This window comes from Trachinotus anak, unplaced genomic scaffold, assembly GCF_046630095.1.
Source record: "Trachinotus anak isolate AG129_WGS33_773 ecotype Australia unplaced genomic scaffold, CSIRO_AGI_Tana_v1 ptg000004l, whole genome shotgun sequence".
Taxonomy (NCBI): domain Eukaryota; kingdom Metazoa; phylum Chordata; class Actinopteri; order Carangiformes; family Carangidae; genus Trachinotus; species Trachinotus anak.
In genome coordinates this window covers 6,446,605-6,463,137 of record NW_027273855.1, presented here as the reverse complement: position 1 = coordinate 6,463,137, position 16,533 = coordinate 6,446,605, and the positions used below count along the sequence as shown (strand labels likewise).

At 41.8% G+C, this 16,533-nt stretch overlaps 1 protein-coding gene across 3 annotated transcripts in view; it reads right to left on the bottom strand.

Moving 5' to 3' along the window:
* Positions 1 to 16,533, bottom strand: part of LOC139620197 (plexin-A1-like) — a 295,422-nt gene that overhangs the window by 85,923 nt on the left and 192,966 nt on the right. For all 3 annotated transcript variants that reach the window (XR_011690764.1, XR_011690765.1, XM_071475509.1), the window contains exon 11: positions 5,293 to 5,493. Coding sequence is in view for 1 of the 3 variants with exons in the window: in XM_071475509.1 (XP_071331610.1) it covers positions 5,293 to 5,493 (201 nt within the window). In the remaining 2 variants the exon portion in view is untranslated. The remainder of the gene's footprint in view (positions 1 to 5,292; positions 5,494 to 16,533) is intronic.

The window sequence follows — 16,533 nt, the reverse complement described above, 5'->3', positions numbered from 1 at the left end:
TGGAAGAAGTCCTCAGATCTTTCGTTAAAATAAGGGTAAAACAATGTACCATAAAATCACTGGTACAAGTTAAAGTCCTGCATTCACAATTAATTGAATGTAACAATAATGGACTGTTGGTGAAACAGTTAACAACTCAAGTCACTTCAAGTCACTAGTAACTATGTACAAGTATAACTATTGCAAGGAGTTCTGGACCAGCCCTCAGAGTATTTCAGTTATGATTTGAAGACATATAAATAAAACTGACTTGACCCAACAGTGAAATAGGAGCAGTGGATTAAAAAGTACAGTGGCGGAAAATGGAAATACTTGAATGCAGTTCGTGCAAAATGAAGTTCATCATGTACTGAACTTATCAAAAATCACTCAAGTTACTTCCCACCACTGTTCCCTATAATATTTGTTCCTGGCAGCTACAACATGACTAAGGTGGTTGTGGTTATGTTAAGGCAAGTCAAAGCTTTCGGTTCAGGTCAGGGAAAGATTGTCGTCCAGGAAAAAGTCAGCACCATCTTTCCCTAATGTTAACAAAATGTTTGAGTATCCTATGATGTCATCAGGTTAATCTACAAAGCACTTTCTAGGACTACAAATCTGAGATAGCACAGAATTTCCACTTTATGCTAATTTAGTTAAATCGAGCTCCACCTTGGCCAATGTCAACGTCATTAGTGATAATATCTAACATATACACTAATAGTGTAACAATCACATTACTCATTTTTCCTGAATTTGTGTGCCAATGCTTTCACTTTGCTACTTTAGCAGATTTTGCTTATTATAGTTTTACTTCTGTGATATTTCCGATGCAGTACTTTATATTGCAGTACTGCCACTTTCAATTAAGGATCTAAGTACTTCCTGCACCACTGCCTGTACCAAGCAGCAGAACACAAGCCTCAGTCTCTGCTGTCAAACTTGAGAGTTTTGTACATCAATCGACTTGACCTCCTCCTTGTGACTTCTATGCAGTGTAACACATTACTGTTCCAGAATGCATTTGGCAAAGAAAAATCAGTTACTATACAAATGTAATTTGTAGGACGTAGTTTTGCAGAAGAACATACACATCTGCATAGTGTATTCAAAATACTGCATAGGTACTACGTGTGTTGTACGGAGCGTGATTGTGAAAGTCAGGAACAGTCTAGACTGGTGCCAAATCAAGACCAATTTGTGGATTGTGGACACACAGACACACACAGTCTGTCATCCTCGTAAGAAATGCACTGTGCCGCTCACAAGCATGTCTGATGCATGGACTTGTTCATACACACACAGTTACACACATACAGCATTTGATAGCCTATGTGTGTCAGTGTAATAAATCATGTAAAGCAGGTTGCTGGTTGTTGCTGATGCTACAGTCTCCGTCTGCTCCACATGATTAGGAAGAGGATCATGTGGAGAATCTCCATATGTCTGCTTCACATTGGGCTTCCAAACCCCTAGGGAGGGTGTGTGTGTGTTTGCCCATGAACAAACCAGTAGGTATCATCACAGCTCGCACGCACCCCATCCGTGTGTGCCTGTGAGTGTGAGTGTGTGTATCTGTGTGTGTGCATACCAGCGTGTGTTTTCCTGTGAGCATCCCACCACGCATCCATGCATACTGTGGGTCCCTGGTGTATTTGAGTATGCAAGTTCAATGTTTCAGTGTTTGGCGAGGGGCTAAATAATGCACAAAGAGACAGTAAGATTAAATGGATGAGTGTACATCTACTGCTGGCTAATTTTCTCTGTGATTTATTACGCTCTACTGTCCCAGTCACAGCCAGCTGTGATACATATACACACATTTGCCTACTGAGAATACTGAATACAATGGTTATTGGTGTGCAGGCTCTCAATCATGGAGAGGTCTTCTGCTGCATGTGTTGAGCCTCTGATTTAACTCTTTCACTTTCATTTTTCCTTAACATACACTCACCATTACATATGAGAAAGTCATTACTTGTGAAGGGGAGGCAGGACAACATTTGCACCTGAGCTGAAAGACCTTACCATCAATATTTAATATTAAAATGTGTAAACTGACTAAGTGTAATGTGATAGAGGACATTAGTAGCGATGAATCCACAGAGAATTATCACCTCTTTACTGTCAGACCTATGGAGTCTTTCTGTTTATTGTTTTGATTATGATGCTTTCAGACTTATTTTTGCTTGGATTTTATTTTTGTCGCCCACTCTTATTGCTCACATCTGTGTTTTTTTTCCATATGCATGAAACTGTTTTCAGCAGAAAGCTCAGAAAATCCCACTATACGTTATGCACAGCTATATAAATAATACAAATAGACAAAAGAAAATTATTAATGAAGTTTTAAAGATGGACTTTTATAGATTTAGTTCTGGACTTGGACATAAAAGGTTAGGGTTAGGTTAGGGACTCACACACACAGCCTGTAATCAGAGACTGAGCCTTAAAACTACTACAAATACTACTCTTCCCATAATGCAACTTGATAAGAGTCTTGGCATCATCAGAGCCACAGAGGACAAACAGTTATCATCACAGGCTGAGCCCTACTCCCCATAATGAGTGAGCCCTTTTCTGGTAGTTTGAACTTGATTGATTTGTGTGGTGTAAATTACATAAGAAATGTTAATTCATCTGCCCTCAAACTGCATCAGCAGGGAACAATAATGCACTGACAGACCGTTCATACTCCACTGTGATTGATAACACAGATTATATTGTTTGAGAAAATGTCTGCAACTGCAAGAAAAATACAACTAAGAGTAATAGCAGTATCAGCCAAATATTTAGCTGTGAGGGCAGTGGTGTGGTTTTTCAAGTGCCTTGCTCAAAGGCATCTTGAACCATAGCTGTTTAGTTGAAAAGTGGGCTCTGCATTTACTTGCATTAACAGATTTTCCAAGCTGTACTGTACATCTGTATATCTGAAAACCATCACTGCACAGCTTAAGTACTTTGTAACCACTCCCTATTGTCCCTACTGTCCTTCCACCCTCTGCTGTTCTAGTTCTTCTCAGCAGTTTCACTTTCGCACGGATCATGATTTCGTTTTCTTTCAGCATCACTTTCTCAGATGTGCACATCTTTTATATTCCACATACATTCTCTCTCCATCTGTTTCTCCCTCATTTGTTTATTTCCCCTAGTCTGCTTGCTGAGCTTAGTCTGTCTGTCCTCCCCTCTGCCTGTCTCTGTCCTTCTCATTCTTTCTTCCCTCTTTCTATTTCCTTTATCAGACTCTTTGTTGCATCGTCATTGTCTGGTTCTAATTCCCTCACCTCCTCTTTGGCTCTCTCTTTCTTTGTCTTTTTGCTTCCCTCTTGTCTGTTTTAGTGGTTTACCAAGCGTTTGTGTGTGTGTGTGTGTGTGTGTGTGTGTGTCCGTCAGTCTACCACACCACTGCAATTCATCATCATTTTATCTACAGCTCCCTTAATTGGATCCTATCACAGTCCCACCTGACGAGGAGAGAGGTGGGGGGTGGAGAGAAGGAGGCTTACTCACAACACCACACGGATGCTCACATGCATGCACACACACACACTCACACACACACAGACACACACACAGACAAACACACACACTTCAGCCCCTTATGTCTAGCTTCATCAACAGCTGCAAAGTTGTGTTGAGGCCTGAATATTTACTATTTTTCCTGCCTCCTGTAGAGAGAGCATTGGTATTTTACAAAATATTGAAGTGCACTGAGGAATGAAGAAATTGATGTTTTTGTATGTGTGTGTGTGTGTGAGAGTGTTTATCATTTGGTTTTGCTGGTGAATCTTTGCTGAGGAAGGTCTCTGTCCTCCAGCATCAGCAGCTCTCTGCAGTATAGTTCTGGTGTAGTAATGAGTGAATGTGAGTGTATCAAACACTGGGGATGCAAACTGATATTTCCTGAAGTAAGTGCTGGTGTTTGGAGGCGTGGGAGGCTTTCAGAGCGCACTCAAAATCCGAGTGAAGGAAAATAACCATACAGCTGTGGTCTTCCAGCAATACTTTCTTTATCTGCAGACGAGAGTTTAGAAGCAGTGGTGTTATAATGTCAAATTTAATTCTTCGAAAGAGTATCACCATGTCTGAGGTGTATGGAGTAAGTCAATAGTTAAAGCCAGAATTATTTTATCAAAGAAACTGTGCTTCTGAATTCTGACAAATTTATTCAAAAATCCAACTTGATGTACAGCAATTATTATTTTTGCAGCTCTCTCTCTGTTCATTATGCTTTTAAGTCATCAGGTCACTGAGGACAAATCTGACAAAAACCTGTAATAACAACCCAAAAAGTCCAGTCTAACAGAACACTCACTTGCATGAAGCAATTACAGAGACAAGTGACTAAATATGCACAAATTAGCTTTTCCAAAAACACAAAGGAACTGTAGGAGCCATCATTACAATGTAGAAATCAACTTCAGTAATGTGCCCCATAACTGTTTCTCGTGTCAGCATCCAACATCAGAGGCAGAAACGACTTCCAGTATCACAGGGCTGAAACTCAATCTTTCCCTCTGTGGGGGGAAAGTTAGTGACTGGGTACAGTTCAAAAACAGCAAGCGGCCACAGATCAGTGACGTGCTCTGAGCCCGGTGGTAATGCAGCAGCCGGCTTAATGACCCCGAGCCCTTGACAAGTGTGTGACAGGCTGGAGAAAAGGCGGCCGGTGAAGCTGCCAAAGCCGCACGCTGCCTCCCGCTGCCTTTCAACTGCGAGGACTCGCTACTGGACCCATCACTGTGAGCGAGTTCTGTGGTGCGCGGTTCGCATGTTAATCATATGTCTCGTTAAGTAAGTCATAATTGGTGTCGTTTAAAGGCCCCCCTCTGTCTCATGCCCCCGATTGGAGCTGAGGAAATTAACATTGCCGAAATGGTTGCTCCTTATTAGCACGGACAGTTTGACTGAAGGCTGAGGGGCAGGAAGGAGGAGCGGGCACGAAGAGAGAGCTGCTTTGCGACAGTCGGTCCCTGTGGCCATATGCCTCAGTTTCCAGTCTTTGCCACACCAGTTCTATAACTGCTGCTTCCTCTGCCTCACGCTGCAGCTAACCAGCTGTACAGCCCCCTCATGGTTAAACCAGTATGGCCGCCCTGAATGGAGCTCCTGCTGACAGATTAAACAGCTGGGGTTGGTCGGAGTAGTGAAATAGTTGATTAGGATTGGCTGAGATGGTAATCAGTCAATAACAAGCCCCTTATCCAGTATCCTAACTAACATTTATCAGGTCACCAGACATCGCAGGGGATGTCACCTCCGTAAGCTGCTGTAAATTTAACTGCAAACTGTACACAAAGGTCTTTTGCTTACCGTGGTTTTCTGACACTGTATGCTGCTGCTGTTGAACCTCAGAGCCGGGACACTGTGCGTGTTGCCCTGGATGTGGAAGATACACTCGTAGTTCCTCTGTCCGGACTGAGGCTGAGGCAGGTTCTGAGCCAGCAGGGTGATCGGCCTCATAACTCCGGCAGGGATATAGATCTGGGTGGAGGGTCGGATCTGAGGACACTCCTGGAAATGAGAAAAAAAAAAGTATTAAGAGACTGAGACGTGACTGGAAAAGAAAGAGGGAGCTCTCAGTGGGATCCACATATGGCTGGCCGGAATGTTCTGGACGTGCTGCTGGAGAGAACGGAATAAGGAAAACTGATATCTTATCGACCCACAGAAAAATCCAGATCCAATACACTCCAAGATGCATTAACAGCCAATTTATTCTAAATGGCATGTACTAATTGTGAATTGGAAATAAACCAAATGCATTTTGGTACAATGACCTTGCAGAACTCCCTTATGTTTTTACTCCCAAGAGCATCCAACCACGTAAGATGCTGCTCCAGATGCATTCCAGCCTCCTTTGTTCCCATGGTGGAAAATGTTTCAATCAACCAGCCTATAACCCCCACTTACAAATCACCAGCACTCTTGTCCTATTTATGAAACGCTGAATATTGAATGTGGCAGTTACTTTTCAAAAAGAGTACATGTCATTTTGGAATCAACCACTTCTCCATGTTAATGAGGCCATTCTGGATTTCAGGCATGTTTTTTTTTTCCCCCATAAGAATACACCAAAGGATATTCTAATTCTTTCAGTGCAGACAAAAACGAGAGCCAGAGGCAGCGTCTCCTAGAAACACGGACAGTGTTAATTCCACCGCGCTGTACTGTAAAACAGCTCCAGTCTCAGGATTAGAGAGGGAGATGACTGAGGGGTCAGCGCTTCCATTCAGCGGCTCCTTGCTGCTATTCAATCAATAAAAAAAAATTGGGCTCAAATAGAAGCTTTGCACCATATTAATTGAAGCAAAATAACTGAAATCTCCAAGGCTTTTTTTTAAAGCCCTAAGTAAATCAAAAGACAATATGCATCTGTCAGCTGGAATCCATGCTACATCACTGCTCATGCCCACAGAATTAATTTGTATATCAAACTGGGTTTTTAACTGGTTCAATAAATGAGATTCAATTACGTCTTGTGCTGGGTATTGGTGCTACATTATTTACCTCTACTGCATATTCTCTCCCAGTATGTTGAGTTGACATCGTGATCAAAGCAGTCATAGCGCAGCTCAAAGCGCTCGCCTGATTGAAGTGTCGATTTACTGATAATTGGAGTGATTTACCTGATAATTGTTCGAAGATGCTTGAGATATTATTTGTGAGAAACCCTAATTAATATTAAGTCTGATGAAAATGCTGGGATTCTTAAGACATATTCTGCAAAGTAAGTGGATAAGCGGCTCTGCGATATCATAAAGTCTATAATTACCACTGAATTAGTTATATCCACTAAAGTGTGTTCGATGTTCATCTGGAGATGCAGTAAACAATCATAAAGGCCATTTAAATACCAAACGAGAACTTATAAATAAGGTCATATTCCACTTAAAGCGCCGTTAAGCAAACTATAATTTTCCTATTAGGCTAGCAATCGTTTATATCTGCAATGATAAATCAGTGGGAACTGCACTCTGTTTAATCAGGAATGACTATGTGAAGTTAGAACACACGAGCAGCCACATACTGTGCAGAGTAATCTCTATATGAGTTTACTGTGCGCTGAGGTGCTGTGTAATGGAGCATCAGTAATGACTTGCAGATTGGCCTGGGAAAGGCAGGAGAGGATGTGGAGGGGAGCGAGAGGTTTGGACATAATGGCACCCAGAGACACCTCTACTCCCTTCACTGCAATACAGCACGCTCCCACTGCTGGAGGTGATCGCAGCAATGCCATATGGGAGGATGCAAGGTGGAATGACACAGATGTGGAATTATATGTCATTTAAAAAGTTTTTTGATTTTTTTTAAATCTATGTTAATCTATTATTACCTAATTCAAAAAAAATGGCATGTAAAGAGTCAAAAGACTGGATAAAACAGACACACACATACATGCAAACTTTATGATATGGAAAACAGGATGAAGGTGGAAAGCCATTATTAATTTCACAGTTAGTCGATGAAATGCTTCGGTCCAAGAAAATCTGAAAATCATCACGCTTTGTCAAAGAGTTGTGTAGGAGAGAATCGAGGAAAAAGAGACAGAGAAGAGATTAAATCAATGGCAGTGAGCAGAGTGAAGCAGATTGTCAATTAGTGAGGCTGACAGTTTAAGTTTAAAGTATTCACAGATGGCGACAGACCGCTAATGAACTGCTTCTAGCCTCTAATAAAATGGAAAACAGGACCAAAAAAAGCCCAGACAGGAAAAGGGAAAATGCGTGCATGTGTGTGTGCATGTGTGTGTCACTAGATACGCTTGCTAGATGGCACTAGTAGCAGAGTAGTATCTAGTCTCAAAGTGGCAGTCATTGTTAATAATGGAATGACCAGGCTCAAGCATCTGCTCCAATTGTGGAATGGACATCCTGTCTGGCTGCCACACACACACACACACACACACACACACACACACACAGACTACTTCACATATGTGCCTCCCTCCTGCACATTTTTGTCCCTTTTGCTCGCTCTCTCTCTCTCTCTCTCTCTCTCTCTCCTAAGGTCTGTTCCATGTTACCGATGCATCAGTCAGGATAAAAAGCATCACATCCCTCTGAGGAGCATGATTATATGCGCACACATACACAAAGGCATCCCCCACACAGGGCCTACATGAAATACAAAGTCACAATTCCACAAAGACATATAGGGAAAAGAGAGCGGAGCGCGCGCGCGCGCGCGCGCACACACACACACACACACACACACACACACACACACACACACACACACACACACACACACACACACACACACACACACACACACACACACACACACACACACAAAGGAGGGAGGGACTGAACAAAAGATTTGGGAGCAGAGGATTGTGGGAGCGTTTCATTAGGAGTGGTGACAGGTGTCAGAGCTGAGTCTGCATCAGATAGTGCAGCAGTTCAACACAATGCGTCGCAACAATCTCTTTACCTGGGGGATTCCTCTAATCCCTCGCTTTCACTCCACTCTTTTCTTCCTTCCCCTCGCTCACGCTTGATCTTTTTGATGTTCTCTGCATGTTTCGTCTCTTTTTCTCTCCCATTACCGCCTTATGTTTTTCCACCTTTATCTTACCCAGGCCAAGGAGTTCACTGAGCATGCGTCCTCTTTCATCTCCACACCAGTACAGCTTTCCAGTACAACCTGTATGCTACGTCCAAATAAGTGCCTAGTTGAGGTATAAATTTACTGCAGTGTGAGGATGGGATGAACAGTGATGCAGAAGATGAGCTGAGATAAACCAGCGGATAAGAAAGAGATGAGGAGAGGTGAAGCGAAAAGGAAGGAGGGGAGGAGATGAGGAGGCGAGGCAAGGTCTTGGGAGCCATACACTCGTTTATTAAAGTCAGGGATGAGAGTCTAGAAGGTCAAGTTCCCAACAGAGCGAGGCAGGGGTGGAGCGCTGCATCATGGGGGTCATACACACCGCTTATATCAATCCAAACCACTTCCCAGTACAGACACACACATGCAAATGATGCTATATCTAGATACATATACCCAAATTGCACATAATATAATATACACACAAACTATACAGAGGCACAGTTATCCAAACACACAAATACACAACCATTACTATCACACACACACACACAGATCTGAGGCTAAATCTTGCCCTCTGGCTCTGTGCAGTACACTGGTGCACTTAGGCCCGTGGAGTGTTTTACAGTAGCCTTGGGGGAAAATACACAGAAACTGTGATCAGAGGTGGGAAGATAAGCCTTTAGAAAAAAATGAGTTTCACTTCACCTTCCATACTGCCAGTAGAAAGTTTCTATTGAGTGTCTGACAGCTGCTTCTGGCATCTTTACGTCTTCCCTGCCCCTTGTCCAGACCTACTATATGTTGGTCATTTTGAGCTGCATATTATTTATGCACATTAAGTGAGGCTATATATGATTTTTGAGGCTGCACATGCTGAATGTCACAGCTGTATTGACAGTGATACAACCACTTTATCTACATACTGAAGTGCATTTGAATGGTGACACATTGTCTTATCCAAGAAAACAGTGATCAAACTAACAGGTGGTATTGGGTTCATAATCTTTCAACTGAGCTGGAAGAAATTATTCAAATCAATAAATTGATTGGTAATTTCCAGCTCTAATAACAGTTAGACCTGAGTTTTTTTTTTTTGCTTTATGGAAGTGCAGGGTTTGGACTTGTTTGAGACTCAGCTGTTGGATGTTGGATTTTGGACAATTGTGCCAGGATGACGTTAATCTGTAAACTGCTTCAAAATTAAAAAACAAGATTCTATATGGAAGAATAACAATGATCCATCCTAAACACACAGGAGATGTTAGTTCCCAAGGCACATGACTAACCAGTGCCTACACCTGACGGTCTGCATCACGCTCATGGCAGAGGCGGTGACTCTGATGTCCCGTGTTTGTGTCTGTCGGTCGCACCAAGAAGTTGAATTGATCCAAGAAATTAAAGAAAAAACAGAGTGTAAATGTCTGAGGATCAGCAACAACAAAGGTTTCTATGATGACGGTAACTGATCTTAAGCTCTGATGTTTGAAAAAGTTTTTTTTTTATTTTTTTTTTATTCAAGACAGTTGCAGCATATTTAAGATGATAAATGGCACTAAATTCACTAGATGACATTAACTCCAGGAGCATTCATAACCATATTAATACAACACTGATATTTTCTTACTCAGACGCCCTTTGAATTTCCCCAAGGGATCAATTAAGTGTCTATCTATCTATCTATCTATCTGATCACACAGAGGAATCCTGAACCTCTCTGTGGTTAACTCCTTCCTTCATGACTGTAAAAGCAGTATTTCTGACAGAAAACATCCTTTGTTATAGTCAAACATGTACATTCTGAACTATTATATATTCTATTATTATTCCATAGCATTATAAACTGGACAGTTGCACAGATTATTAAACAGTGTAAATAAATTACATTTGCTTACTAATGGAATGACACACAGAGGCAGGTGGGAAAGACAACAGAAACAAGGCAGAGGAGGCATCTCTCTACTATCAGAAGCAGTAACGACATGAGCATATTCATTTCAAATCTGACACAGTCAGCGTCAGCTTTGTAACTTCAGCAGAATCATATGAGCTCATCAAAGTCTAGCAACGAAACCGAAAAATGAAGAATACTACAAAGGCAAGTAAATTGCGAGCAGACTGGCCGCACGGTCCTGACAAATGCAATGGTTGGTCATGTGACATGATGTCATTACTCCCAAGCCTTGGGAACTAACATCTTCCCTGATCACACCTCCATACACCTTCCTAACCTACGTCATCTGATCTTCCCTCCCACCCTTTGGTTTGGTTAGCAGATGTTCAGCAGACATTGGGTTTCACTTACGACTAGAATGTCGGTATTTTATTTCTGATGATGCCGTTCGCATGAGACGTCAGATTTTGGTTACACAACTTAAAACCGATAAACTATCAACATCTGCTGGCATCAGTATTCTCGTAAAATTAATGTTAGCATCAGACATTGTCCTGACATTGAATTCTGGTACCTGACATTTATCAGCGTCTAACAATGTTGGTAGTCAGCTGCATGCCTGCAGGCTTGTTTAAGCAGAATGATGCCTGTAGCTGTGAACTCCAGCTATCTACGAGGCTGTACTGCATTTTCACATTTTCACACTTCTTCAACAGCCTATTTTTTTCTCATGTCCCATCTCCTTCGCTCCTTGTTGGCTGCAGGAACATGATGTTTTAGGGGTCGAAGACACTGCACAAGCCATCGAGACAAGAACAGCAGCAGTGAGACAGAGTGAAAAAATAAGACACACATATGACACTGCATGTGGAGGCAGAAGTATAATGTTTATGAAGTTTAATTTTCCCACTGTTATGTGTGGGATGAAAGAAAAAAACATGACATTTACTGAATTTATATCTGGCTCTGCTACACCTTAAGTCATCTTATTATCTGTTTACTTTCTTGCCCTCACTTCTAATTACTTTCAATCAGGAGGAAGACATCACATCCACGGTGATGTCAGAGATGTGGCGAGAGCCCCGATTGGCTGCTGGATGTCACCCATGAGGCCACCTCACTGTGGCGCTGACACCCTCTGCGTATGATGGATGAGGGAGTCTGTGTGTGTTTGTCTATGTGTGTGAGTGTCAAGGGGGTCACCACAGTGTAGAGGGTCCCCACGGATTAGCGTTACAGTCCAATGAACCATTTCAGAAAGGAGGGGGCGAGACCCCATCGACCAGTGCTGTTGCGCGCACGCACACACACACACACACACACACACACACACACACACACACACACACACAGAATGAAAGACAGAAAAGGATCTGATATGATGACCACATCTCCCAGGAGAGTGAGGAAGAGTCATCTGTTGAGCAATGTCTCAGTTTTAGACACTAATATAGTTATGCCCTTAGATAATAAATCTGACAGAAAGTAACAGAAACACACACACACACGCTCTGGAGAATACCCCAATAATGTGCAATGGTTCATGCTAGTAATCCCAATAGATGGATACATTCAATCAACACACAGACAAGTCATGAGGCTGTATCTATGTAGGTCTCCTGAAATATTTTCTGCTATTTAGACACATCTTTCCTCCTGAGTGTCTTTCTCTCACTCTTCATTAACAGCTTTTTTCCTAATCTCTCAGTGTCTGTCTCTCATAACACTATAGCAAGTGAAGACGAGTCAAAAACAGAGAGAGCTTTATCAAATCCATACATCACAGCATCCAGCTTTTTCTGCTACACTCAGAGCACGTAATAGACATCCTCCCTAAAGGTTGCCTATGCAGTGAATGTTGTAAATCTCTTTATGTAAAAACCCCAGAAAAGAGGTCAAACAGAGGTCAAACATAAACTGGTATCCATCAGCGCAGCAGCTGGGTCGCTCTACGATATGATAGTCTTTTGGGCCTTGCCGCTACAGTCTGTTTGATATGTGGAGTGCGTACAGTCCATAAACAAACTGGTTTATTTAGTATGTACATGGATATTGCAGCTCTGCTCCTCCTTTATCAGCAGCGTGGAACTCCTTTGCATTTTCAATCTTTTTGACAAAGGCTCCTTGGACACAGCTCTTTCCCTTTCTGTGTGTCCGGAAATGATTCAAATACTGAGCTACTTGAAGTAGCTTTAAATTGTATCTGCGGCACTGTATTTTGCACTGTATTTCTCAGACACACAGCAACACACACTCATTTGTTCACATCTTGTTGTCTTCCACTCATTCACACTTTTATTCCAAACAAGGATTCATCCCAGAAATTAGACCAGGGACAGAGATAGTCCTCCCCCTAAGAACTGACTCAAACAAGCATCTGGTGCACCTGCAACTGGTACACTCCTATAGGTTGTATTCTTGTTACTATGCCGATGAAGGCACAGATTTCCTGCCACTGGTACATTCCTATGGGTTCTATTCTTGTTACCATGTCCATCCTCTTTGTATTGTATCGTTGGTCTTATGTGTTCAATGCTATGATGGAATGTGGCAGCGCGTTGGTTCTATTGGCCTGAGACAAATTTCCCTCTTCTGGTGATTTGGTGGACTTGTTGTAACACCAGGGTGGTGCTGACTAGACAGAACTGATGAAGTACAGTTCATTTTTCACTACTATTTTAAGACTTTATCTAAGATTGTCACATTACGTATGCATCATGGAAGATATGTGATGTAGATGTAACTATTTATTCTTCAATATTTAGCATAAGGCCACCATTGGTGCATTGATGCCACCGCTAAATAGTTGATTTGACATAGTTTGCGTGGCCTTTAGAGGGGGAAGGAGACCTTTCTCAGTCAAGATAATGAGTCTTCTCAGCTCTGTTCACTCCAGCAGAAAATGTTCAGAAGTTACAAGGACATTTCACTGGGGAAATTCAGCAAAGAGTATGAAAACCTCCATTAATGTAAAAATTTCAGTTGAGTGCAGACCAGTAGCAGAACAGTGACTCTGTTAACTAGTTTTCTTTGGCGAAGAAAAACAACTGACAATGTCCTCACTGCTATATATATATTTCTAAAAGATGACTGCGGTCTCTAAAAACCCTCATTACTCGCTTCACGACATTGTTTATAAACCACAAATTGTTAACCATAGTTTTTTTCTTATTTCAGCAGGTGTCACTGACTGTTACCATGGAAATATGAGTTAGCCAACTTTTCCTCAAAGGATAACTACCCTTCAGTTAGAAGCCTGTTACAGTTTGGGAACCTCCGATGGAGCTGAGCTAGCAGCTCTCTGGTACATGCATCTGTGGGTGAGTGTCAGTATGTAGCTGTTTATCGCAGTTAATGTTACTGTTTGTTAACCACGAACATCATGTTAAGCTCAGTCATCAGTGGTCCCACGTGTTGCGACTGCAGAGGATTAAATCTCACCAGCAGTTATGTGTCAGTTACACAAATTGATGCAATGGTAAACTAATTCTCCGTTTTTTATACTTGGCGGGGTGGCTGCCATCACAGTCAGAGGAACCAATGTATGAAATAGACCTTGCAGTCTTGCCTATTTCATCATGTAAGGGAGGGGCCAGGAGGATTGAGCTGAACTGAGCTCAAATCCAATTAGACAGAAACTAGCTACATTTGAACAGAGAAAGCTGTTTTACACACAATATGAATTTTGTTGGGAAAACTGCCTATATCAGCATCATATACCAACAAAACCTCAATGTGATTATGAATGCAGTGAAAAAAAGTAAAGGTATAGCTACTTTTCAATATACGTGCATTTATTTTTCTGTCTAAAACAAGGCTCTACAAAGCGAATTACCCAGCACCAACAACAGGGGGGACATACAGAGAAACACATTTCCTAATGCTATTTGGTGCAGGTCTGCATTTGTCCAACAGTTCAATATAATACTAAGTAATCAAGCTAAGAAGCTATAGAAAAAAAATGCTGTGATTACTGGGAAAAGGCCCTTTACTCCATTGACTGTACAGAGCTCTTCATCACACATGTCTCCATTAGAATAGCAGTGCCCTGTGTATTATCTCTGATGACCAAGTGTGATTGTGTGTCTATCTGGATACTATCAGGTCTGGATGGTCAAAGAGGAGGATGTAGCCGATAAGCATCAGCTAGTGGATCAATAGGAGCCTCTAAAAATACACAGTCTGTTTGTGTGTGTATTTCGGAGGGTGACACAGTAGATACATGACTGATAACGAGAAGTTATTCAGGATGGCCTCACTAAATACGGCCCCCTGTTCTCTTTTTCTTTTCGGCCGCAGGATCAAAATTTGATGAATTTTGTTTCATCTTATGAGGAGAAAATGACAAAGTGCTCCTTGTCATGTGGGAACCAACCAAAAGCAGACTCGCAACCCATTTTAGACCATGACCCAGTGAATAATAAGACACTTCTGTGACCCACCTAAGAATCAGCCAACCTTTCAAGGACAATGTAAAAGTCCATGATAAATGCATCGACTTCCCCATCATCTGCCTTCATGTATTTGGGTTTATATCCACTATTAGTCTTGGGACGAGAGAATGAGCTTCTTGGTCCCAAAGGTCCCAAAGGCTGGATAAGTTTAAACAACATGCAACACTGTCAACTTCACAACAAAAGACACAGCGCAGTATCTAGCATGCAAATTCACTAGGGCCAAAAACTTTTGAAAGCAATCGCTTCTCTCTGCGAGACCCTTTTCATCTTTTATTCTAGATTTGTGACTCATCCCCCCGTGCGTCATTTCAACGAGAAAACTTTTCATCTATTTTGCTCAAATGAACCTCAGTCATAGTCTCAGGTGGAAGGAGGGCAAGCACCCCATCACACCACACTAGGAGTTCTTCTGTTGAATAAAAGACACTTTGAACTGTGTTAGAAGCCTTTTGGAGTGTCCACCCACTCCTCGCAGCCCTTTACTATAGGGGATATGGAGTGAGACGGGTTTAAGCAGGAAAGATAAAACACAGACAGAGTTTGTGCTATGAACTGAGATGCTGATTCTTAAATGTACGAACATACAACACTTTGACTTCATTCCAGCTTCATCTGAATTCAGAATTCAGAAAATTTCATTTTCTTGATTGTATTACTCTCTGACTTTGATTCTAAGCAGGTCATTAACCTTTTCTACTGTGGCAACCTGAAAGGATTTTACGCCGCTGAACTTTATCAACAACAAAGCCAACATAGGAATGCAGCAGTCAATGAAACTATCCAGCATGTGCTATACAGGGATATTGTGAGATTTGCCCAATGACTGTATATAAAGATACAAAAAAACGTTGCCACTTCCTCCCACTGAACAAAAATGAAGCCAAAAATATCTTGTATACGAGCCATCTTCTGCCGGTGACATCCTTTGGAACCAAAGTCTGCGCAGTAGCGATCAGTATGTGGAGCCTCGGCATCGAGGTCCCACCCATACTTCTGCTCGACCCAATCATGAGTCAATCAAAGATGTCACACATGACATTACACTCCTTCTTTATAACATCAAATAACTAATTGATAACCAAACTTATCAGAAAAAATAAAACTTGCGATGACTACCTAAAATGACAGAAACCAACTTTGGGAAAAATGTATATTCTTGCACTTTGATTTGCTAGTTTGGCCCCGTCTCATCCGCTAACGTGGAGAGGGCAGGGTTTATGACCTATACTGCAGCCAGCCACCAGGGGACGGTTGAGATATTTTTGATTTCACTTTTGGGGAGCTGCCATGTCGTTCAGTTTTATATAGCAACATTCAGTTCATCTGGAAAAATGTTGCCTGGACTAAGCTTCAATGATTAAAATGGGCGCACATCTAGTGAATAACAATGGCTGCATCCTCCATTTCTTTCACTACACCTATATTGTTTAAAAAAAAAAAGAATCAGCTTGGGCAGCAGATGAATTTATCCAGATGTTTGTCTCAAATACTGAAGTCAAAATGATTAAATGTTTTGAACTGGTTCAACTTGGACTTAGGGGTCATTGCCTTTCCAAGACCACAAATGTGCTCAGAGTCTCTTTCCTTCCAGGAATTTGCAGCATTTTTTCAATAGCCTTCAAGATATGTTGGCTCCTGTTTGGTGGATCTGTC